The sequence below is a fragment of the Stomoxys calcitrans genome, chromosome 4 (assembly GCF_963082655.1).
Source record: "Stomoxys calcitrans chromosome 4, idStoCalc2.1, whole genome shotgun sequence".
NCBI lineage: Eukaryota > Metazoa > Arthropoda > Insecta > Diptera > Muscidae > Stomoxys > Stomoxys calcitrans.
This window is the reverse complement of record NC_081555.1, coordinates 57,235,065-57,260,913: the sequence shown is the minus strand read 5'-3', so window position 1 is coordinate 57,260,913 and position 25,849 is coordinate 57,235,065. Positions and strand designations below refer to the sequence as shown.

At 41.0% G+C, this 25,849-nt stretch overlaps 2 protein-coding genes across 2 annotated transcripts; both read right to left on the bottom strand.

The window, feature by feature from the left end:
* Positions 1-5,111: 5,111 nt before the first annotated feature.
* On the bottom strand, positions 5,112-6,145 carry LOC106093675 (antigen 5 like allergen Cul n 1). Its single transcript, XM_013260789.2, has 3 exons — positions 5,918-6,145; positions 5,467-5,861; positions 5,112-5,412 (listed from the first exon to the last, which is right to left on the bottom strand). Exons 1-3 carry the CDS (start codon positions 6,047-6,049, stop codon positions 5,157-5,159), a joined length of 783 nt encoding a protein of 260 aa, XP_013116243.2. The 5' UTR covers positions 6,050-6,145; the 3' UTR covers positions 5,112-5,156.
* An 18,449-nt stretch (positions 6,146-24,594) lies between these two features.
* On the bottom strand, positions 24,595-25,602 carry LOC131997279 (antigen 5 like allergen Cul n 1-like). Its single transcript, XM_059367956.1, has 3 exons — positions 25,437-25,602; positions 24,986-25,380; positions 24,595-24,931 (listed from the first exon to the last, which is right to left on the bottom strand). Exons 1-3 carry the CDS (start codon positions 25,566-25,568, stop codon positions 24,676-24,678), a joined length of 783 nt encoding a protein of 260 aa, XP_059223939.1. The 5' UTR covers positions 25,569-25,602; the 3' UTR covers positions 24,595-24,675.
* Between the last annotated feature and the right edge of the window lie 247 nt (positions 25,603-25,849).

Genomic DNA, 25,849 nt, shown 5'->3' with positions numbered 1-25,849 from the left:
TTCAGCGTAATGTGAGTCAGATTTTCGACAAATGTGTTCCGATGAAGACCCGAACTGTTTTTTCGAATGGGAATCAGTGGTTTGATAATGATATTAAAGTATTGATACGTAAAAGAGATTGTGCGTACTCTCGATGGAAGCGTTTTAGAACACCTGAACTCTTTAATGATTAGCGTGCGAGGAATCAGACCACTTCTTGTATAAAGACGAAGAAAATAGCTTATTTTAGTCGTTAATTTGAAGAGGCATTGAACACGAAAGATACTTGGAGACACATTAAGTCAATTGGAATAGGAAGTAATAATGCATCAATTGATAGACATGTTGATTTAGATGAGATTAATAGGAGTTTCTTGAACATATCTTTTCCTGAGCCAAACGTACATTTCTACGACAGTGAATTTAGTAACGTAAACCATAGTAGTAACAACACCTCTTATTCTTCCGTATATGTACCATCTTTTTAACATTATTATTTTAAGGAGTTGCTATCCACAGTCTTAGAAACGGGCAAGGATAGTCCCAATACCAAAGAATAACCAAGAATTTAGGCCAATAGCAATACTTCCATACGTCTCTAAGATATTTGAGACTCCAGTCAACCGGAAAATATCAGAATATATTGCGAATAATTCGCTGCTAATAGATTTTCAATCTGGTTTCCGGCCAAAGCACAGTTGCACTACTGCACTTTTGAAAGTAGTTGGAGATGTAAGGAGTGATATTGACAGCGATAAAGTTACCTTTCTTGTTCTTTTAGATCATTCGAAAGCATTTGATTCCGTTGATCCCAATATACTTTGCCTTAAACTGAAACATTTATTTAAATTTTCTGAAAGAACAACGGATCTTATATATTCCTATCTTTCGAATAGAAGCCAATCGGTATGTGTTGATAGCCGCTGTTCTAGTTATCTTCCAGTCTCAAGAGATTTTCCACAGGGGTCTGTATTGGGCTCACTTCTTTTTTCCTTATATAGCAATGACCTTCCTGGACAGTTGCGCAACTGTGGTATTCATATGTATGCCGACGACTTACAGCTGTATATGAGCTCCTCGCCGGAGAGGCTGATCGATGGCGTACTTCTACTAAATAATGACTTGGATAGGATAAACACATGGGCAAACGCCAACGGACTACTTTTAAATCCAACAAAGTCAAAGTGCCTTGTAATTGGTAGGAATCGGGTGACAATGCCGCCCAATCTTGATGTGGCAATTGCTGGAGCCACAATTGAGATTGATTTCATCTGCAAGAAACCTTGGTTTGGAGTTTGATGATAGTCTTTCATGGAAGAATCATGCCAGTATGACAGTGGGCAGGACCAACGGCGTTTTACGAAACTTATATATGAGTCGACAGTATACCCCTTTGTCAATAACAATGCTTTTGGCTAGGACATTTATTCTGCCGAAACTATTATACTCTTGCGAGGTTTTTTACGGTTGTGATGTAACTCGTAGGAATAAATTGCACGTGGCCTTTAACGATGTCGTTAGATAAATTTTTGGTTTGCGTAGAAGAGACCGGGTATCTGACTTTGCCAGACAAGTATATGGTGTCTCTTTTAACTCGTTCCTTTAGATACGCTCGTTGCAAATGATCCACAAGATAATTTATACCAATGAACCGTCATATCTGGCTTCTGTATTGCGTTTTGCCAACTCTACAAGAGGTAAACAAGTAATACAAATACGTCATCAATATCGTGTATCTGAACAACAGTTCTTTGTTAATGCTATACGTCTCTGGAATAATCTTCCCAATAGATTATTCCAGAGACAGTTCAAATATTTGATTTATAATCATTTTAATTAATTATTTGTTTTGTTTTTTTATAACTATTTATTAATTTATTTTATTAGTAACTATGATTAAATTGTTAAATTTTCTTTAAAGTTTCTTTTTCTTATTTTTTTATTTTGTTTTAACCTTTTTTTACTTAAGTATTGTATCAGTAACTTTGCTTAAATTGTTAAATATTTTGTACCAATTATTGTTCTATTTAAATGAAAACTTGTTGAACTCATTGTATTGGGGTGCCCAAAAAGTAATTGCGGATTTTTTAAAAGAAAGTAAATGCATTTTTAATAAAATTTAGAATGAACTTTAATCAAGTATACTTTTTTACACTTTTTTCTAAAACAAGCTAAAAGTAACAGCTGATAACTGGCAGAAGAAAGAATGCAATTACAGAGTCACAAGCTGTAAACAAATTTGTCAACGCCGACTATATGAAAAATCCGCAATTACTTTTTGGGCACCCCAATATTTATCAATTTACTAACCCATGCTTTATATAAGACACTGTATTTTGTATGGGTTTTATCATAATAAAATACAAATACAAAATGCGGAGATATGCTGATTTGGCGTATTGGATAACTCTGGAACTAGAAATGGTAGAAGACCCTGGTAAGACAGCAAGAACCGACTTCAAGGGATATATTTATAACAAAAATACTGGAAAATTTGTATATTTCGATATAGTTTGTTTTGTCAAATAACCACAGTAATATATCGGATCTATATCCAAATCCCACAAAACCCATGCAGTTGTGGCGCTGGATCAGTAACCCGCCCCGGAAAACTATGAGAACTACTATGGGAAAAAAAGGAATAGTAACAACGACCCCTCCAACGTTGACGACCCACGCAAACGAAAAAGGACCATGAGGATCTGCACCTGGAATGTCCACTCATTTTGTAGAGAAGGTGCAGTATATGAGAGAAATACAGGGCAGATATTAACGCCATGCAGGAAGTGCGATGGACTGGGAATGGCGTCACTACAACACCAAACGATGACGAACTATACTATAGCTGCCATAACACGAGGCATGAATTTGGCTGGGGCCACAATCCGCATAAAAGCCAAATTCCTTAACATCAGCCTCATTGGAGCCCATGCCCCGAAGGAAGACAAGGACGAGCAGACCAAGGATATTTTCTACGAGCGCCTATAGGGAGAATATGACCGCTGCCCCGCCCATGATATTAAAATCGTTCTGGGAGATTTTTATGCGAAGATAGGGAAGGAAGACATTTTGGTCCAACAGTAGGAATGTTAAGCCTCCACGAGATAACGTCCAATAATGGTTTAAGGCTGACAGATTTCGCCGCTACAGAAAAATAAATGGTAGTTAGTAGCACCAGATTTCAACAAAAAATATTCGCAAAGCCACATGGCTGTCACCCGATCAATACACGAGGAACCAAATTGATCACGTTGTGATAGATGAAAGGCATTCATCCAGCGTATTAGATGTACGATCGATCCGTGGGGCGAGCATAGACTCGCTGCAGCAACGGTTCGCACCCGTTTGAACATGGCGAGGAAAGTACGATCTGACACTGCACGGAAGCTGGACATTGGAAAGCTGCATACACAACAGATGGCAGCGGAATACTCCACTCGACTGACCCAACTGCTTGATGAATGCACTCCTTGATCCGATGATATAATGGCGCAGTGGTAAACTGTTGCCCACTCCATGGAAAATGCCGCGAAATCCGTACTTGGGTACCGGAAGCCTCCTCCAATAAACCCATGGTACGACCAAGAGTGTCGAGATGCTGCTGAAACCAAGAATGCGGCATATAGAACACCACTGCAATCAGTAGTAACGCCCCAGATGAAGGAAAGGTATCGGGAGAAAAGGAGAGAGGAGAAACGTCTATTCCGCAGAAAGAAAAAGGAAATGGAAAGACGTGAGTGTGAGCGAATTGAGATGTACAGAAGACAGAATGAAGTCTGGAAATTCAACAAAAGAATTTAACATCAAACCAATGGCTTTGGTGCAGGCACACCCTCCTGCAGAGACAAAGAAGGAAATCTGGTAAATGACAAAGATAGCATGCTGAGGATATGGGAAGAACATTTTACCCAACTGCGGATCCAATCAATGATGATGGTATATAATGTTTACGTCCATGCATTCATCAGCTAATCTGCGCAATCTGGCTAGAAGAACGCATATTCAATGATTGGAACCTCAGCATACTATGTCCCATACACAAGAAAGGAGACAAGACGGAATGTGCCAACTACAGAGGAATAAGGTTGAACGGTATTTCAACTCATATCTGAGTTTGGTATCCCTGCAAAATTAATAAGACTCTGCAGGATGACACTTGCTGATCGACATCATAGGTCGTCACTTGCTGATCGACTTCGACATCATAGGTCGGTCACCGGAAGTAGTAACTGCTGCCTTTGAAATAATCGGAAGAGAGTCAGTGATAATGGGTCTGGAAGTAAATGGAGATAAGGCCAAATGGATGGTTTCAACTCCCAAAACGCCTTGTACAACCGACCAGATAAAGAAAATGTAGAGAGTTGGGAACCACAACTTTGAGATAGTCAGTAACTTTATCTATCTCGGCACCGCCGTAATCGAAACGAATGACACCAGTTTTGAGATTAAGCGAAGAATAATACTGGCAAACAGATGCCACTTTGGACTAAGTAAGCAGATTCTTCGTAAAATATATGGACCAGTTTGCGTTAATAGAGTATGAACCACGAGCTGCATGAACTGTATGACGACGATAGCATAGTTACACGCATCAAAATACAACGGCTGTGTTGGCTAGGTCATTTTGTCAGAATGGATGAAGAAGCCTCATCAAAGAAGTCTTTTGAAGGCAAACACGGTCGTACACGCAAATCGGGAAGACCAAAAACCCGATGGAAAGATCAAGTGGTGGGAGACATCTCGAAGTTTGGTTCAGAGATTTATGAATGAGCGCAGAAGATCGAGGCGCTTGGAACGCTATTCTACGATCGGCTAGTGGAACAATTCTTCTGTCCAATTAAAGTAAAGTAAGTAATGTTGTTGTTGTAAGTAAATTGTGATCTAGACGGAAAGATATACAATCAGAAAGTGATTTTTAGTCGATCGATATATTTATCAATGACCCTATTTCTATACGTTTTGGATAAAATGGACTATGTTATAATAGCCTTTGCCACAGTAGTGGTGTAGGGTATAAAACACGGTTTGATTTGTTAACTGTTTTACCTCCAGATAGAACCCCTTTCAGAGCAGAGCAATGAAGTTTCGATGCAAAATTTAATTATTTGACAATTTTAATAAACACAATTCAATTTCTCATATCATCATACAATATCCTATATTTAGTCATAAAATAATTAAAACCATTTGTTGACATCGTATTTCTCGTTGGGGGAGCACAAGTTGGGGAAATTTTTGTTTGGTCCAGTGGTGCAACCAGTAGTTGCTTTAGGACAGGAGGCATAGATGGGATGGTCCATCATGTTGGTGGTGGCATAGTTGCAGGCAACCAAATAAGCATTGTAGGGTTGTCCAGGTTCGGGGTAGGTGGCAGCAGCGCAACCCACACGGATATTGCGATCAGCCACCATAACAGTGAAATGTCCAATTGCCCTAGAAAATAAATCAATTAAAGAAATTCCTTCCCATACAAGTTTCAATATTTACGGTCCGCTATAGCTTTTGGGGTATTTGTTAATATATTCCATTCTACTATCCTTGACTTCATCGTACCACATATTGACGGCTTTTGTCAACATGTCAACATCCTTGGTATTGCCCATGAAGCCCATCCAGGCCAAATTTTGCCCAGAGTACTTGAATTTGTTGGTGTTGCGACATTTATCATGCGCCATTTTGCATTGGCGAACATTGTAAGCAGCGATTTTGGCCAATTCTTCATCCCATTGCATGGTGGCCATGCGGCAGGCTGGATCATGACGTTCATCACCTCCACCAGCAATCCAATTACGCTTGGTGTTGTGTGCATTAACGATCGCCTTTTTGAGTTTATCATCAAGGTTGACCATTCGAGCACTGGATGGACAAGCCGAGGAGAATTGCTATAAAACATTTGAGTGTTAAGGATACACAGCAACCAAAAGGGAGATTTACTTACGCCAGTATGACGACAGGCAATATGGGTGATTCCAGCCCTGCAAATGTCGGCAGAGCAATAGTCGGTGTTCTGACCATACACCGCGACGGCTATCGACGAGGCTATGAAAATGAACAGAGACAAATACTGCATTCTGGAAAGACTGTTCTCTAAGACTGTACGTTTTCACTGAAGTTGTTTGCGCTGGAGAGAGCTTTTATAGTCCCAGTTGGATGCTTTGGAACGAAGCTGGCAACCAGAAAACAATGCGGCGTTTGATATGAAAATGCTGTGCTAATATTTGCATCCACCTCTTGTTTTATCACACTTCGATTGCAATTGTTTTTATAATGTTTAGCACTTGTTTTATATAGGGAAGCATACCTACATACGCCATAATATTGAATAATCGTTAATAATGGGAAGCACGACGCAAACGTTTCGAAAAGACTTTTACACTATTGTTGCATACTATTGGTTTCCCAGGTAACAGAAGTGGAAAATTTTTTAAATTAATTAAAAAAAATAAATTTTGTGTTCTCTGGGCCAAATCAAATAAATTGGTACCAATGATACTCCGTGGGTTTGTCTCTCAATGGCAATAAATAGTTGCCATTGAGAGACATTCGCAATTCAGCTTTGGAAATCACTCCCGCATGACCTTCTAACTATCAGTAACGCTATAACTTTCAAAGGAAAATTACTAGATCACTTTAAGGATTCTAGATAAGGTTTATATAAAAGTGTGTGCACATTCGACAAAACAACATATCTCAAACAAGTAAAAAGACGTTAAGTTCGGTCGGGCCGAACTTTGGATACTCACCACCTCGGGTATATATGTAAACCACCTTTCGTCAAAATCCGGTGAAAAATGCATACCTTATGCCCCATAACAGCTATATATTTGAATATGTTCCGATTTAGGCCAAATACTAATAAGTACAAGTCATTGTTCAATTGAGTATAACAAAAAATTGTCTTTTTTGTAGCTATATCTAAAAATAAACCGATCTGAACCATATACGACACGTATGTCGAAAAACCGAATATAAGTCTCGGTGTCAAATTTCAGTGAAATCGGATTATAAATGAGCCTTTTATGGAGCCAAGGTTTTAAATCGCGATATTGCTCTATACGGTAGCTATATCCAAATCTGGACCGATTTGGGCCAAGTTACAGAAAAATATCGAAGAGCTTAACATAACTCACTGTCCCAAATTTCAACGAAATCGGACAAAGAATGTCTTTTGGGGCCTTTAATGACCTTAAATCGAGAGATCGGTCTATATGGCAGCTATATTCAAATCTGAACCAATCTAGACCAAATTGAAGAAGGATGCCGAAGGGCCCAACACAACTCACTGTCCCAAATTTCGGCGACATCGGACAAAAAATGCGCCTTTTATGAGCCCAAAACCTTAAATCGAGAGATCGGTCTATATGGCAGCTATATCGAAATCTGAACCGATCTGTGCCATATTACAGAAGTATGTCGAGGAGCTTAACTTAACTCACTGTCCCAAATTTTAGGCGACATCGGACAATTAATACGGCTTTTATGGGCTAAAAACTTTAAATTGAGAGATCGGTCTACATGGCAGCTATATCCAAATCTGAACCAATCTGAGTGAAATTGAAGAAGAATGTCGGAGGGCCTAACACAACTCACTGTCCAAAATTTCAGCAGAATCGGAAAATAAATGTGGGTTTTATAGGCCCAAAATCTTAAATCGGGAGATCGGTCTATATCGCAGCTATATCCAAATCTTAACCGATCTGGGCCAAATCGAAGAAAGATGTCGGATCGGCGGATCGGCCTATATGGGGGCTATATCAAGATATAGTCCGATATAGCCCATCTTCGAACTTAACCTGTTTATGGACAAAGAAAGAATCTGTGCAAAGTTTCAGCTCCATATCTCTATTTTTAAAGACTGTAGCGTGATTTCAACAGATAGACGGACATGTCTAGATCGCCTTAGATTTTTGCGCTGATCAAGAATATATATACTTTATAGGGTCCGAAATGGATGGAAATGGAAATGGATATTTCGATGTACTGCAAATGGAATGACAAAATGAATATACCCCCATCCTTCGGTGTTGGGTATAAAAAACTGTATATATATTTTACAGGAGAGCGAAAGAACACATAATAGCATACAAAAAATAGGAGAGCTAATTAGATAAAGTAGTCCTTGAAGCTTTTCTTACGCCACGTTTCAAAATTTCATAAAAAAATAGATATAAGAATATGTGTTAGTTTGTCTAATTTATTTTAAACAGGTAAGGTGAAATAAAAAATAGAACATATAATGAAATTAATTGTTTTTTCAAAGTGTCTTTTGTTGTATTTATTGAAAAACGAGTAACTAATTTGTATTATCGAATGGGCAATTCCACGAAAATTGACCCCTTACACTAAAACTATTTTAATAGATTTATGCCTAATGCTTGGCTTGGAAGATTTCTGTAAAAAAATTAATTAAACTTGTCCTTAAAGTCCCAAAATACTCACTTTGCATGAAAGTAATACCGGCTGACCATTTCTCAAAAATGTTAGAATCCCTTGAATGCTAGTATCGATAATTACAAAATAATGGTGTTTATCTTTGAAAATAAGTGCTTGCATTATGTTTAGTTTTTTCGATAGATTCAAGTATATGACGCCCGTTACGAATTTTTTTTTTGATAAATTTCAGAAAATAAGAAAATATCATATAGGTCTCTAATTATGGTGTATCCTTTTGAAAAACTTTATACTATGAAAAAAAGTCTGTTGGTATGTAACGCCCGTTACATTTAACAAAACATGAACAGTAGTGCAAAAATAAATTTCAGTAACTTATTCAAAAGATGGCTTATTGTAATATTTAAATCCAAAAATATCTTAAAATAAACAAATCAAGGCAAAATAGGTTTAAAAATGGTATTTAATAACTTCAAGAACTTCGATCAGGAGATAAGTCAACATAACATTTATATCTATCTACAATCATAACTGGAGGCCACCATGGCGCAGAGGTTAGCATCCCCGTCTATGACGCCGAACGCCTGGGTTCAAGTCCCAGCGTTAACATCAGAAAAATGTTCAGCGGTGGCTTTCCCCTACCAATCCTGCCTACATTTGTGAGGCGATGTCGCTATGCAGCACGCCGTTCGGACACGACAATAAAAAGGTGGCCCCTTATCATTGAGCTTAAACATTAATTGGTCTGCACTCATTGATTTGAGAGAAGTATCCCCTCTTCCTTAATGGAATGTTCATAGAAAATTAAGTAGTAGTAGTATAATCACATCTAAAACCACATTCGCCAAGGAAGTAGAGAGGTCTGTTCCAATCAATCCTACAATTTTAGTCAAATTCGATAAAATAATATGAGTATAAAACTAGAGAACTGCAAGCGGTGAATTTTTTTTTTTTTGATTTGCTTTATACTTAAAAAAATGGATGCCAACACATAACTCGAACTGAAATAAACTCAGCAATAGCCCTCGGCACACTCTTAGGAGACATATGAATAAAGGTCATGTCACTTATTTGCACGAATTGATGTTTGTTCTTTTCAATGATTCGCCGTGTAACATCGTTTGCCTAAATCCTTATCGTCAATAGTGTTGTTATATATAAAATAATGAGGATAGTAGAGAGACCACAAGCACCTGAAATGGCATAAAAAAGCAGAAACATTCAATCAAAGCAAAGTGATGATTCTTGTTTGAACCGTTGAGTGGAGCGGACGTTTGGTTTTTTCGCTGAGCAAGAATTTTTCTGTAACTCGTAATAGGTCACTAATTTTGGAAGAAAAAGTTCAGTCACTGAAGAATAGCTACGATAGTGGTATCCAATAGGCGGTTGATGATCTGCGTCTGTTTCCAGTGGAGCGACCGATCTAGAGCCCGAGAGTAGGCTTATAATGGACTCCAAAGACCCAACAGCTGCGGTGGTGGTATCAGGCCGTAGCATGTTGTCTGCTACTAAAACCATGACCGGTGGAGCGGCAGCTCCAGGCTCTACTAGCCGATAGACAACTGGTCAGCAGGGGCTTTAGACAAAGACAACTGGTCCGAGAATTAAGGACAAGGCCGAACCTATTCTATCTTTGCATACCTTTAATTTGCATAGGTCATCGACCTTCCCCGGCATACCAACACGCTCTTTAAGAGGTTGGAATAAAAGAACGCGCATCGCTCTCAGGTTTATTGAGATGCTTGGTGTGAATGATCCTAAGACTCTAACTAAGGGGGAAAGAGGCTCCCAAAATTGGGCTCCGGGATTCGCTGCACAGGCTACCACAAAGACTACACTACACGTCTAGATTCGGAAACTGCACCGCAGTCAGCCAAAAGGCTGCGGTCAACTAGAGGGCATCCCATGCCTAAAATTACTAGAGCGAGCAATAGTAAGATGAGAACCTTTGGTATTGTCGCTAGGGACAGTTTGGTGTTTGCAGTTGTGGACAAGGGAGAATAAGAAGGAAGCATACCTAGGAAATGTATCGTTGTGAGTTAAAAATATTGATGAGATCTGAGGTGCAACACTGGATTTAGTCAAGAAGGAAGATATTCATTCTCGACCAATGGCGCATGCTTGGATACCAAGGATTTTCTCAGATTCTGAATCCATACTTGGAAGACTAATGGAATGTAATCCCAATCTTTCAACCACCGACTGGATGATTGGATGAGGCGGATAGTGACCAGAGACATGCAGTATTCGTACTAAACTTCGGCTGTCTCGCAAACCTCAACAAGTCTGAAGGAGTTGTATCCTACGGATGAAACAAGTTGGGACTGATGGTCTATAGAAGCGGTGTGGTTGGGGAATCAGCAGACGACTCAGCAGTTGTTGCCGAACACTTGCTTAAGGAACTTTCGACTACATCGCTAAGGTCTGGCGGATTGGAGTAGACTAAAAATCGGCCTGTTACAATCGAGACAGGACTAGGCTCAAGGTGTGCGCCAGTGGGTAGTACGGAACTTAAAAAGTACTTCGACAGCAGCAGCAAGTGAAGCATCTCAGTAGAGTGGTTCCATAGAGGATAAAGCAACAGTCGTGGAAGTTCTGAATCCTGACTATGGTCCGGTATCTGCAGATGAACCTCCACCATTGTAAAGCGGCTTCGGCGGTACTAAAGGTCCACCTGATAGCAGGGGATTTGACGTGGTTCTTATCCAAGAACCATGGGTGTGTGGAGGAATGATTCGTGGAAAAAGAATTCCTTGATTTAAACTACTCAAGGGTACGGGGAATGGGAGTAGTGTAAATGTTTTTCTTCTTCCGTCGGAATACATTGAAGATTCAGTTGTGGGCAGCCTTGAAATAAATAAGTTTCATTACTGGCTGGCTTCCCCATATACGACATACCATTCAGAGATGCCGCCTTCAAACCTTAAGTTGCTGGTTGTAGGGAATAAGAGTCTACTGTAGGGAATAAGAGCCTTCTGTAGGGAATAAGAGCCTCATTGTACGAAGTGATGCTAATACACATCACCAGATATGGGGAAGTTCTGATGTCAACGAAAGCGGTGAGTTGCTCCTCGAATATATTATAAGTTGCAATCTGGCGATTTGTAATAAAGTGAATAAACCGACCTTTATTACAAGGAACGGGCAGGAGGTGCTAGATATTACCTATGTATTGGAAGATATAAGTGCAAGAATATGCGACTGGGAAATGTTGGTAGACCACAGCTTCTCTGATCATCGGTATATAAGATTCAATCTTGGTCCCTCGTATAAACAGAAGAAAGGTGGATTGAGATATATATTGGCATAAATTCTGCACGCCTATCCCTTCTAGACCAGAAAAAGAAGTGGAAACTGCTGAGGATACAACATGGTAATGCGGGTGACAAAGTCCCTGAATGCCTCGCTTTTGTCAGCATGTCCTTGTGCCTAGTATCAACAGAGCGAAAGCCGCAAGAGCACTGCACGATAGGGACATCTATAAGGCTGAGCTAAGAAAATATAAGGGCGAACTGAGAGGGGCTCAGAACAAATCCTGGGAGGAATTTTGTAGCTCCGTGGAGGATACATCTGAGACCTTTAAACTAAGGAAGATTCTATCCTCGAGACCTATTACGGTGGGGTATATTCAGAAGCCATGAGGAAAGAGAAGAACTAAATTGTTGATACACATTTTCCGGGAAATTCTCCAACGGACAACGTGGAGCCAGAAGAGGTTGTCACTGGCATGCATTCGTCGGAGGTTAGTAGGGAAATTGTTATCCTTTGGGCGATAAGAAGTTTCGACTCCCTTAAATCGCCAGGCACTGATGATGTGTCACCGGTTGAATTACAAGCTGTGTCCGATAGATTGGTTCCTTGGCTTAGGGAAATATACCCTGATAGTATCAGCATGTCATATATACCCGTGCGATGGATGGGCAAGAAGGTCATTTTCATTCCGAAAGCAGGAAAACCTTACCACATGTTGGAGAAAGATTTTCGTCCTATTAGTTTGTCATCCTTTATGCAGAAGACCCTTGAGAGGTTGATAGAATCATATAATAGGGCAAAGATACCTGGAGATCGCCTGTATCGGCAGCAGCATTCATACTGTAAAGAAAAATCCACTGAAACAGACCTTCACGGCCTAGTCGGCTACATAGAGGTTCATCTCGCTGTCAAGGAATATACAATTCCTTGACATTGAAGGTGCTTTCAATAATTTAAATCCGACGTCAATCATGTAGGAGGTGGAGTTTCTTGGCATCAACTCTACCATTAGAAAATATAAAAAAAATTCTTACTTAAAGATGCATTATGGCAGGCTTGGGATCTGTGGATCTAAAAAGATGGGTCAACAGAGGAACTGCTCAGGGAGGAGTACTGTCTCCTCTACTTTGGAATATAGCCATTAACAATATTGGGTGTTTTGCTGGAGTGGACATTGCATATTAAATCCAACATTTTGGAAAGGGCAAGAAAGGCAACTCTTGGCCTATACACCTGCAAGAGAGCCATTGGCAAAAGATGGGGGTTTAGACCGCTCGTCATACATTGGGTATATACTGCAGTTGTCAGATCTATAATGCTATATGGTGTTGTGTCTGGTGGACTGCGCTACAAAAGTCCACTTACTGTTTAATACTCAACCTGATGGATGGCTTGTCTGTGTATCACAGCCGCACTGAGGACGACACCACACCTTCCAGGGGTACTGGAAACTTTGGATATGTCTCTAGCAACATGTAAGCTTAATTTTCTTCACCAGGCCCGAAGGACAATGAATGCTAGATGGTCATAAAGAGAGGGCTGTGAGCATTCCAAAACTATGTGGCTCAATCTAGACTTGAAGAGGTCTACCGTTTTGCTGTCGCTAGCTAGAACAGACGTCTCAGTCATTGTGTCCGTCATGACAGGTCAGTGTCTAAATGGAAAACTTGCTGACAAACTCAAGGTTGCCAGTAACGACTTTTGCAGAAGCTGTAGAGAATATAAGATACCTTATGTGCGCGTGTCCAGCACTGTTAGTCAAAAGGAGCGAGGACATCGAAGAAGAAGAGACTATAAAACACCTTATGTACGGGTGTCCCGCACTTGGAGTCAAAAGGAGTTCCACTTTAGGTTCTCATTTCTTTGAAAACCTGTCTGATTTAGCGGATGTGAAAATTCGCAAGTTGTTGGGTTATTGTTGTTAAAGCGATCTGGATGGTTCAACGGTAGGAACTATAAGTCATTTTCCTTCTACTGTTGCTGTGGTATCACAATGGACAAAAAATTTAGAGTGAGTTTGATGGCATACTGCCGCTTAAACCTAACCTAACCAGTGAAGCGGAAGATCTATAGCCGCCGAATGGACTCCAAAGGAACAACAGCCAGCCAGCCAAAATGTGCTGTGACCTGGGGGCATCCCATTTCCAAAGGAACTGAGGTGAATAATAGTAACATGAGTCCAAGGACCTTTGCTTATGTCGCTAACGACAGCTTGGTGATGGTAATTTTCAACAAGGGAGAAGAACAGGTCTGCATACCTAGGAACAATTGGAGTGGGATTGTCAATGGACTGTCATCTGTATACTCCGATGTCCTTTCGAAATTACCTGGGCCTCCTCCAGCCTGCGACGATGCAGGTTGGTATCTGACCGGTACATACTAAATCAAAATCAACGCTCAATCGAAATGTATCTTTGCGTCCTAAAGAAGATTGGTGAGATATGGAAAGGCGCAGCAATAGATTTAGTCAAGAAGGAACATATTCCTTCTCGACCAATGCCACACCATTGCATACCAAGGATACCTTCAGATCCTGAATCCATACTTGGGAGGCTGTAATCCCAATCTTTCAACCACGGATTGAAAGATTAGATGAGGCTGATGGCGACCGGAGACATGCGGTAGTAGTACTAACTGTACTAGCTGTCTCTCAGGCCTACGGATTCAACAAGTTAAAACTGAAGGTCTTTAGAAGCGGTGGGGTTGGGGAATCAACAGATGACTCAGCAGTTGTTGCTAAACACTTGTCTGGTGATCTATCAACATCTTTAAAGTTGAGAGGATTGCAAGAGAATGGAAGTTCCCTGTCACGATCGGAAAAGAAGAGGAAGGCTTCGAAACGGGACCCGACAAGCCCTGTGTGGGTGGGTCATCTGGTTGGACTGGACTCAAGGTGTGCGCCAGCGGGAAAGAACAAAAAAGGTACTTTGAAAGCAGCAGCTAGTAAAGCATCTAAGCAGGAATCATCCACACCGCAAGTGTCATGTGCCCTGATGAATAGTGATTCCGCTGCTTTCTCAACTGTCCTTGTATGCGTAAGGAAACTTATAATGACAAGATCTTACGAGTCTTGTGAGAATGAACTCCTGGCGGAATCAAAAAACGAGACTTACGCAACAGTGGTGGAAACTCTGAATCCTGATTATGGTCTGGTTTCTGCAGATAAATCTCCACTATTGTAAGGCCGCTTTGGCGGCACTAAAGGTCCTTCAAATGGCCGTATCCACACTCACTGGGGCGCAAAGCTCGACCTTGTGATATCCCAGAGCTCACAAAGGCGACGGTCTTCACCGAGAAGTGGGCGGCGAAATCGAAACGGAACGCATGATGGAAGTCGTAAACAAGCGAAACGAAGAGTTGGCAGTGAAGAATTTTTTTTGGCTTACACTAAAGGCATGGCGTACTATGGGGTCATGACCGTCTTTTTCAAGATTGGGAAAACAAGGAAAGGCAGCGGCGGAAGGTCAATAACGCCTAACGGAAAAGGGGGCCGACGACGAGGTTATCACCCAACTTCTCAATATTGGGAAGACTAGGAAAAGCAAAGATCGTAATAATAAAACATCAGGCAGTGCAGAAGCGAGAGACCCAACACAGCCTAACGAACTGGGATCCGACGACGGAACCATCAACGACTTTCTCGAGATTAGAAAGGCTAGGATGGAAAAATATCCTAATGCTGAAAAATCAGACAGTGCAATGACAGAGAACTCAATCCCGCATAACGCACAGGGAGCCGACGATGAGACCATAACCTACTCGCAAGAAGCCCATTTACTTAAGATTTGGAAGACTTATATATGCAAAGATCCAATATTGGAACATCAGGCAGTGCAGGGACGGTAGACTCAATACAGCCTAACGAACAGGGGCACGATGATGGAACTATTACCGACTTTCCCAGGATTCGGATCAGACCTTGATAAGTTCCTCTGCTTTGTTTTGTAAGTAAGTTATTAATAAACTTTCTTATGGTAGTTTGGTGAAGAGAAACTCCTTCATGATTGACGTCGGATGTACATTATTGAAAGCACCTTCAATGTCAAGAAATGCCACCATTGTATATTCCTTGACAACGAGACAACCCTCTATGTAGCCGACTAGGTCGTGAAGGGCTGTTTCAGTGAATTTGCCTATACTATATACATGCAACTGCCGCGACTGGCGATCTCCAGGGATCTTTGCCCTAAGATAAGATACCTCTCAAGAGTCTTCAGCATAAAGGATGACAGACTAATAGGACAAAATCCGTCGCCTTCGTGTGGTAGGGTTTTCCTGCTTTCGGAATGAAAATGGTTGTTGAGGTTTACGAGACAGCCGGAGTTAAATACGAATACTACATGTCTCCGGTCACTATCCGCCTCATCCAATCATCCAGTCGGTGGTTGAAAGATTGGGATTACATTCCCTTAGGCTTCCAAATATGGATTCAAGATCTGAGGAAATCCTTGGTATCCATGCACGCTCCATTGGTCGAGAAGAAATCTCTTCCTTCTTGACTAAATCCAGTGCTGCAACTTGCCAGATCTCACCAATCTTTTTAACTCACAACGATACATTTCAATTGAAAGTTGATCCGCGAAGGCAATTAGTCTGCATCGGCCCGATTCCAGGCTGCAACGTCACAAACTGGAGGAGACTCAGAAATTCCGCAAGAACATCGGAGTATATTGATGACAGTCCCTTGACTATCCCACTCCAATGATTCCTAGGTATACAACCCTGTTATTCTCCCTTGTCCACAAATTAAAGGCATGCGAAGATAGAATAGGTTCGGCCTAGTCCTTAATACTCGAACCAGGTGTCTTCGTCAAAAGCCCTTGCTGACCAGTTGTCTATCGGCTAGTAGAGCCTGGAGCAGCCGCTCCACCAGTCGAGGCTTCAGTAGCAGACAACATGCTACGGCCTGATACCACCACCGCAGCTGTTGGGTCTTTGGAGTCCATTATAAGCCTACTCTCGGGCTGTAGATCTGCCGCTCCACTGGAAACAGACGCAGATCATCAACCGCCTAGTGACTTAAATTTTTCTTCCAAATATAGTGACCTATTACGAGTTACAGAAAAAATTTTGCTGAGCGAAAACACCAAACGTACGCTCCACTCAACGGTTATTTGTTATGAAAATTTAAATTATGTATTTTCCCTAGAGTTGTCAACGTCGGAAGCAATAGTGATGAGGCAGGGAGATGGTGGAGTATACCCTGCATCACTTTATCTGCCTTTCGACTTTCTAACACCGCCACCTGCTTCTGAGCTGCAACGGTAGGTGAGGAAAGCAAAACACACAAAAAATCAAGTATTAATAGGGTGCGATGCGAACTCTCACCACATTTCGTGGGGTAGTACCAACATTAATAAACAGGGCCAAGCCCTGGCAGAATTTTTGAATACTATCGACCTAATAACACTTAATATTGGTGACACCCCTACCTTTGTTAATAGGATTAGGGAGGAGGTTTTAGATGTGATAATATGTTCGGAAAATCTAATCGATGAGGTTCAGGATTGGAGGGTCTCCATGGAACCTTCTTTCTCTGATCATCGTTCCATTAAGCTTAGAAAAGCACGGCCATCGCCGAATCCGATAAGCTTTCGTAATAAATTGAAACCCAACTGGCCAAAATTCGGAAGAAGACTTGGAAAGTGCAATTTAGATTATTCAAGCATTGAAGACATTGACGACAATGTCAACAGGATTAAGACTGCAGTCGTGGAGTCCTTGTCCTCTTCGAGAAAGGAAATCAGCCCAAGAAAAACCCTGAATGACCGGGTAGATTTGCAACATAGGGAAAAAGGTTCGCAGACTTTATAACAGAGCTTGTAGTAAAAAAGCGGAGGTATATTGGGATGTGTATTACACACAGCTCAAATAATTAAAAAAAATTACCAGATCGGCAAAACGTGCCTCCTGGAAGCCTTTCTGCGACCAGGTCAAAAGCGTTAATGACGTCGCCAAGATGAAAGAGTTTCTCCAAACTGAACCGTTAGTAGATGACATGGGAGTGAGTGCAGAAGCAACAGAGGACATATTGAGGCTTTTGTTGAAAACTCATTTTCCACAGGATACGACGGGACTCACGGAGACACCGGAATCTTGGAACAATGAGGTTGATCGAAGGTGTGTCCTAACGGAATTTATGGTCTAGGAAGCCTTGAGGAGCTTCTAATCATTTAAGTCACCCGGACCTGAAGAAATATTTCTGGCGTTTTCACAAAAGGAGGCCGACTATCTGGCCCTACATCTGGGCATTTTTTTCACAGCGTGCCTAGGTCTTACATATACTCCGAAAGTCTGACAGAAGACAAAGGTGGTCTTTATACCCAAGCCCGAAAGGCAAGTTTTGCAACACCAAATGTCTATAAGCCACGTCCTTTCTACCCAAAACCATGGAACGTATTGTGGACACCATGATAAAGAGTATGACATCCATCGAACTGCTAAAATACAAACAGCATGCCTTTGTCAAGGGAAGGTTAGTGGAGACTGCCCTGCACGAGGTTGTGTTTAAAATAGAAGAATCATTCGATGCCAAACTGTACGCATTGGCGGATAGCATTGACATCGAGAGGGCGTTTAATAATAAGCGGACCGGCATATTGATCCAATCCTTAGACCAGTACCGGGTGGACCGGGTCTTTTGAGACTGGACAAACCATATGCTAAGGTGCAGGTGGATAAATTGCGGGTCGCATGACATAAATATATGGGAGAAAGTGGAACAGGGCACGTCACAGGGGGGCATTTTATCTCCACTCCTTTGGGTGGCCACCACAAATAACCTATTACGGATGCTGATTGAGGAGGGATATGAACCCGGCTGCTACGCAGACGATTCGATTTCGCAGAATGGTCGAAAGGATCTTGTATATGGCAAATGACTGGGCTAGACCCACGCGTCTCAATGTTAACCCAGAGAAATATGCCTGTTCATGAGGAAGACGAAGGTGGGGTAATTTGACGTACCACGTTTCCTAAATAAAACGATTTTGATATCTGACAAGGTCAAATACTTATTAGTGTTCTTGGATAGGAAACTGAATTGGATTGTCATATTCAGGAGCATACTGAGAAGGCATACAGATGTTGGGCACTGTATAGATTGGCCGTAGACTCGAAATGGGGCTGGCTCTACAGAAGCGTGATAAGACCAATGCTATGGAGAAAAAGTGCAACGTTCGGACAATACACCAAGTTCAGAGAACATGTTGTCTTAGCATAAGCGGAGCGATGAGGACAATGCCCTCATCATACACTGGATACTATTCTAGAAATCCGACCAATTGACATATAAATTAAATGTGAGGCAGCTATTGCCGCTATGAGACTTAAGGCGATAGAAGAATGGATTGACGATGGGAACAGCTCATATGCGGTTTCCGATCGGACACCTGAGACGACACTTGAGGTCGAGTGCGAGGCGCTGCTGCCAACGGCACAGTCTTGGACTGAGGGAACCCTAGTATTGCCGTCTGGAAGATCATGTTACAAGGATGGATCTAAGCTAATGGACAGAGTGGGCTTGGTGGTCTACATTGAGAACCCAGGGACTGAGATCTGTTTTAGACTGTTTGACCATAATACGGTCCTGCTGGCGGAAATCCGGGCGATCACGGAACGCGTGATGAGGTGTGGTACTAACGCAAGTACTAATGTGTGAACATTTTTACGGACAATAAAATGGGCATAAGGGCAATAACAGCCAGTAGGGTAAGGTCACGAACAGTCTTGGAGTCTAAGAAGGATATTAACTTGGTTAACCCGAAGCGACAAACAAACATATAATACTGTGGACAGCGAAACAGTCGGTAAGACGACGAAAATCCACTGGGGTGATCCGGGTCGTGAGAGGACGAGGTTATTACTAAAAGGAAGTAAGAAGGTTGAAAGCAGTTATTTACATACAATTAATTTACATTTGCAATACCTGAATCAAATAATGTACAAATGCCATGACAATCGCTTACCAAAAAAGCTTACCAATTTATTGCTCCAGAATGAAGGCTTTTGGGTTTCAAACATGAAAAACATGGCTCAATATTCAAATGTGCAATGGCCAAATACCTTTAGAATGAAAATTGTTTATGTCAAACATAATAAACTTCAAAAAAAAAAATGCATATCTTCAACGAAAATCTAACTCAAAAATTTAAAGCCAAACTAGAATATAAAAATATTTATTTTATTAATTATTTTACTAGCGAACAAATTTCCTGGGTCTTTAAGCAAAATATGGAATGATTCACCTCATTCAACCAAATTTAACGCAGAAAGCTGGGAAAAAGTGTAGCTTGTGCAACCTTACTCGGGATGAAACACTATTTAATTTCTTAGGAGAGTGTCCAGTTCTGAGAGAAGTAAGAATGCGCATTTTTCAATCTGCAGTCTTATCCGAGGAAGATATGACCAAAATTTTGGACGGCTATGAAACAAACTATTGGAGCCAGCTTGTGTCTTACTTAAACATATCGCCTAAGTATAGAGAATTTCTTGTAAACGAATACAATTGAATATGAAATGTTAATCTTATATATAAAAATCAATTTGTGTTTGTTTGTAGGTTTGTTCGTTTGTTTGATTGTTTGTTTGTATGTTTGTGTGTTCCTTATAGACTCAGAAACGGCTGAACCGATTTTCTTGAAATTTTCACAGGTGGTGCATAATGACCCCGTGGTGAAAATAAGGTATTATATCTTTTGATATCGGAAAAGGGGGCGGACCCTCCCCCTTACCCTAATTTTCAGAAACGCCAGATCTCGGAGATGGGTGGCGCGTTTTAATCGAAATTTTGTGCGCTCTCATATAGTACTCTAAAAATAAAAAGTTGGTATCCAAATTTCGGATCGGGTACCTAGGGGGGCGGCCCCACCCTAAAACCTACCAAACATATATTTAGACCAATCACGACAATATGGGACTCAAATGAAAGGTATTTAGGATAAGAAAACGTATCCGATATCCAATTGTCGGACCAAGTGCTAGGGGGACATTCCCAAGCCCCAAAACCCCCCTAAATCGGACATACTTACCGACCATGGCAATATGAGACTCAAATGAAAGGTATTTGCGAGTAGAATACGAATCTGATATCCAGATGTAGGACCACGTTTCTGGGAGTCCACCCATTCCCAAAACACCCCCCAAACAGCAATTATTTACTGACCTTGGGAATATGGGGCTTAAATAAAAGGTATTTGGGAGTAGAATACGAATCTGATATCCAAATATGGGACCAAGTGTTTGGGATATCCAAATATGGGACCAAGCCGGTCATGTTTGCCGACTATGTAAATATGGGACTCAAATTATAGGTATTTGGGAGTAGACCACGTATCTGATATCAACATCACGGACCAACTGTCTAGGGGACGTCCCACCACAATTACAACCCCCAAATTGGACGTATTTGCTCACCAAGACAATTTAGGTCTTAAAGAGAGTGGAACTAAATACATATATTTGCTGACTTTTGCAATAAGGAGTTTAAATGAGATTAGAAAACGAATTTGATATCCCATTTTGAGGCCAATGGTAATATGGGGTTCAACAAAATAATATACAGATATAAGAGAATAAATCGAGCATATTTACCGACTATGTCAATGTGGAGCTTAAACGAAAGCTGTTGGGGGTAGAGCAAGAATTTATACCCACTTTCAGGACCAATTTTCTGGGGCTCTACCCCTTTCCCAAAATACCCCGCAAACAGCAATTTTTTACTGACCCATATTGCGATGGTACTGAAATAAAGGTACTTGGGAGTAGAATACGAATTTGATATCCAAATGTAGGCCCATGCATTTAGGGCATCACCCTTTTCCCAAAACACCCCCCAAATGGTAAAAATTTTTCGAACATGCCAATATGTGGCTTAAATGAAAGGTATTTGCGACTAGAAAACGAATTTGATAACCTATTTTGGGGCCATGTGTTTGGGGGACGCCTCATGGTGTAAATTCCTCTAAACCAATGTCAATATTGGGTTTAAATAAATGGTACTTGAAAGAAGAGCACGATGCTGATATTTTTTCAGGGCCAAGTGTCTGGGGGAACACCTCACCACCCCACCACCCTAAATCAGATGTAATGAGGATATCGGGCAGAAATAAAGTATTTTAAGTATTTGTCAAGCGAACTATTATTTTCGTAGCATGGTATTTCACTAAATGCTCTTTAAATGTCGAAAATAAATATTCCAAGGAAACTTTTGTTCCATATAAAGTAAAAGAAGGCGCAGCGGAGCGGGCCCAGGTCAGCTAGTAACTTATAAAAATGACAGCCGGTTAAAAAGAACCATTGTCAATTAAATCTCTTTTTTTCTTCTTATGCTGTTATAAATAATGTCAAAACTTGCTATTATTAAGTAAGAAGGAGGTTAGTATAGCTTTTGGTGTCATAACGGGGCACATTGGACTACGACTGAACAAGCCGATTACTGGCGGATTAATATCCGCGCCCTCTTTTCAACCTATCCTAATAATATGTTATAATTAATTATTTAAAGTATTTATGAAATGTTGTTTGTTTTGAGCGTGTATTTTTTGTTTGAGTAGATTTGATTGTATGCGATATACCTGCATTACATCTGGCACTGAAATTTTTGTAATTCTATTTTTTTTAAGAAATTCCGAAAAAAAACACTGTATCCCTCTGTTGCTTGAGCCAATGTTGGTATTTCTGGGTCTTTTCAGTTTCCTTCGTCTGACACTTCGGATTCCCCATCAGTCTCGTAATCTTCGCTTTGTGACATCATCATAGCACTGGATCCACTTTAGGAGATGATTAATGGAACATACAATTTTATTACAATGTCTGATTGTACTTTTTCGTCATCTTGGGACAGCAGGTTGTTCCAAACATTGCGTAACACTTATGGTGTTACCTTGTCCCAAAATATAGCAGCTGTCCACAAAGCTGTCTTAATATTCAAAGACTGGGCGAAATCATGTCTGCAGTCAAAAGTTTTTGGACGATTAAATTTTGAAGTCCGGAAATTCTACCAAAAAATTAAACATCAAACCGATGGCTTTGGTGTAGGCACATCCTCCTGCAGAGACAAAGAAGGAAATCTGGTAACTGACACAGATAGCATGATGAGGATATGGGAAGAACATTTTACCCGACTTCAGAACCAGCCGCAGAACCAATCAATGATGATGGTATATAATGTTTACCTCCTAGTCATAATGAGGTCCAAGTAGCAGAGACCCGACTAATGAACAACAAGGCAGCAGGAGTCGACGGGTTAACCTCTGAACTATTTAAGACCGGAGGCGACATGCCGATAAAGCATATGCATCAGCTTATCAGAAGAACGCATACCCAATGATTGGAACCTCTGCATACTATGTCCCGTGCACAAGAAAGGAGACAAGACGGAATGTGCCAACTACAGAGGAATAAGTCTCCTCCCCCATCGCATAAAAGATACTCTCGAGCGTTCTGTGTGAAATATTAAAACCTAAAGTCAATGAAATAATTGGGCCCTATCAATGCGGTTTTAGACCTGGTAAATCCACACTAGACCAGATATTCATACTGCGCCACGATATTCACACTTCTCGGAATAGACCCGAGAAGGACAAATCAAAACCAACCATCTCTTTGTTGACTACAAAGACGCCTTTGATTTCCCTTTATGTTGAAAGGTATTTCTACTCATATCTGAGTTTGGTATCCCTGCAAAATTAATAAGACTCTGCAGGATGACACTTGGTGATACGCGTTTCTTAGTAAGAATAGGAAAGAATCTCTCCGAACCATTTAATGCCAAACGAGGTTCCAGACAAGGAGACAGCCTTTCGTGTGATATCTTGAATATCCTGCTGGAGAAGATTAAACGAGATGCAGATGTGAATAGATATGACACACTACTCACAAGAGAACACACGCTACTGTTGCCTTTGGAAGAATCGAAAGAGAGTCAGTGAAAATGGGTCTGGCAGTAAATTAAGATAAGACGAAATGGATGGTTTCAACTCCCAAAATTCGGTGCTTTTCCCCTCCTAATGCTGGCAACATTTGTGAGGTACTTTGCCATGTAAAACTTCTTTCCAAAGAGGTGTCGCACTGCGCACACCATTCGGACTCGGCTATAAAAAGGAGACCCCTTCTCATTGAGTTTAAAACTTTAATCGGACTGCACTCATTGATATGTGGAATGTTCATGGGCAAAATTTTCATTTGCAAGCAGATTAGAAACAATGCCACCTCTCGAAAGACGAAGACACTGATATTACCCGAGTTGTTATATGGTTCTGAGGCATGGGTACTTGTGAAAGCAGATGAGGCAGTGCTTGGAGTATTTGAGAGAAAGATTCTTCGTAAAATATATGGACCAGTTTGCGTTAATAGAGTATGAACCACGAGCTGCATGAACTGTATGACGACGATAGCATAGTTACACGCATCAAAATACAACGGCTGTGTTGGCTAGGTCATGTTGTCAGAATGGATGAAGAAGCTCCAACAAAGAAGTCTTTTGAAGGCAAACATGGTGGTACACGCAAATCGGGAAGACCAAAAGCCCGATGGAAAGATCAAGTGGTGCGAGACACCTCGAAATTTGGTGTCAGAGATTTATGAATGAGCGCAGAACATCGAGGCGCTTGGAACGCTATTCTACGATCGGCTAGTGAAACAAATATTCTGTCATATTGTAGCTAATTAAAGTAAAGTATGTAAGTATATCCAAATTTGAACCGACTTCCTCAGACCAATTAAAAAAGAAGGCCGCGCAAATTTTTACCGACGGAATCTAGACGGAAAGACGTACAATCAGAAAATGATTCTTAGTCGATCGGTATATTTATCAATGGCCCTATTTCTATACGTTTTGGATAAAATGGACTATGTTATAATAGACTTTGCCACAGTAGTGGTGTAGGGTATAAAACACGGTTTGATTTGTTTACTGCGTCACCTCCTGATAGAACCCCTTTCACTTCAGAGCAATGAAGTTTAGATGCAAAATTTAATTATTTGACAATTTTAATAAACACAATTCAATTTCTCATATCATCATACAATATCCTATATTTAGTCATAAAATAATTAAAACCATTTGTTGACATCGTATTTCTCGTTGGGGGAGCACAAGTTGGGGAAATTTTTGTTTGGTCCAGTGGTGCAACCAGTAGTTGCTTTAGGACAGGAGGCATAGATGGGATGGTCCATCATGTTGGTGGTGGCATAGTTGCAGGCAACCAAATAAGCATTGTAGGGTTGTCCAGGTTCGGGGTAGGTGGCAGCAGCGCAACCCACACGGATATTGCGATCAGCCACCATAACAGTGAAATGTCCAATTGCCCTAGAAAATAAATCAATTAAAGAAATTCCTTCCCATACAAGTTTCAATATTTACGGTCCGCTATAGCTTTTGGGGTATTTGTTAATATATTCCATTCTACTATCCTTGACTTCATCGTACCACATATTGACGGCTTTTGTCAACATGTCAACATCCTTGGTATTGCCCATGAAGCCCATCCAGGCCAAATTTTGCCCAGAGTACTTGAATTTGTTGGTGTTGCGACATTTATCATGCGCCATTTTGCATTGGCGAACATTGTAAGCAGCGATTTTGGCCAATTCTTCATCCCATTGCATGGTGGCCATGCGGCAGGCTGGATCATGACGTTCATCACCTCCACCAGCAATCCAATTACGCTTGGTGTTGTGTGCATTAACGATCGCCTTTTTGAGTTTATCATCAAGGTTGACCATTCGAGCACTGGATGGACAAGCCGAGGAGAATTGCTATAAAACATTTGAGTGTTAAGGATACACAGCAACCAAAAGGGAGATTTACTTACGCCAGTATGACGACAGGCAATATGGGTGATTCCAGCCCTGCAAATGTCGGCAGAGCAATAGTCGGTGTTCTGACCATACACCGCGACGGCTATCGACGAGGCTATGAAAATGAACAGAGACAAATACTGCATTCTGGAAAGACTGTTCTCTAAGACTGTACGTTTTCACTGAAGTTGTTTGCGCTGGAGAGAGCTTTTATAGTCCCAGTTGGATGCTTTGGAACGAAGCTGGCAACCAGAAAACAATGCGGCGTTTGATATGAAAATGCTGTGCTAATATTTGCATCCACCTCTTGTTTTATCACACTTCGATTGCAATTGTTTTTATAATGTTTAGCACTTGTTTTATATAGGGAAGCATACCTACATACGCCATAATATTGAATAATCGTTAATAATGGGAAGCACGACGC

What these genes read in the sequence shown, in the direction of transcription:
- LOC106093675 (XM_013260789.2), bottom strand. Translation starts at nt 6,049, where the DNA reads ATGCAGTATTTGTCTCTGTTCATTTTCATAGCCTCGTCGATAGCCGTC. An exon ending in TTGCCTGTCGTCATACTGGC is followed by an intron (nt 5,862 to 5,917) that starts GTAAGTAAATCT and finishes AATGTTTTATAG; the next exon opens with CAATTCTCCTCGGCTTGTCC. An exon ending in CCCAAAAGCTATAGCGGACC is followed by an intron (nt 5,413 to 5,466) that starts GTAAATATTGAA and finishes TTTATTTTCTAG; the next exon opens with GGCAATTGGACATTTCACTG.
- LOC131997279 (XM_059367956.1), bottom strand. Translation starts at nt 25,568, where the DNA reads ATGCAGTATTTGTCTCTGTTCATTTTCATAGCCTCGTCGATAGCCGTC. An exon ending in TTGCCTGTCGTCATACTGGC is followed by an intron (nt 25,381 to 25,436) that starts GTAAGTAAATCT and finishes AATGTTTTATAG; the next exon opens with CAATTCTCCTCGGCTTGTCC. An exon ending in CCCAAAAGCTATAGCGGACC is followed by an intron (nt 24,932 to 24,985) that starts GTAAATATTGAA and finishes TTTATTTTCTAG; the next exon opens with GGCAATTGGACATTTCACTG.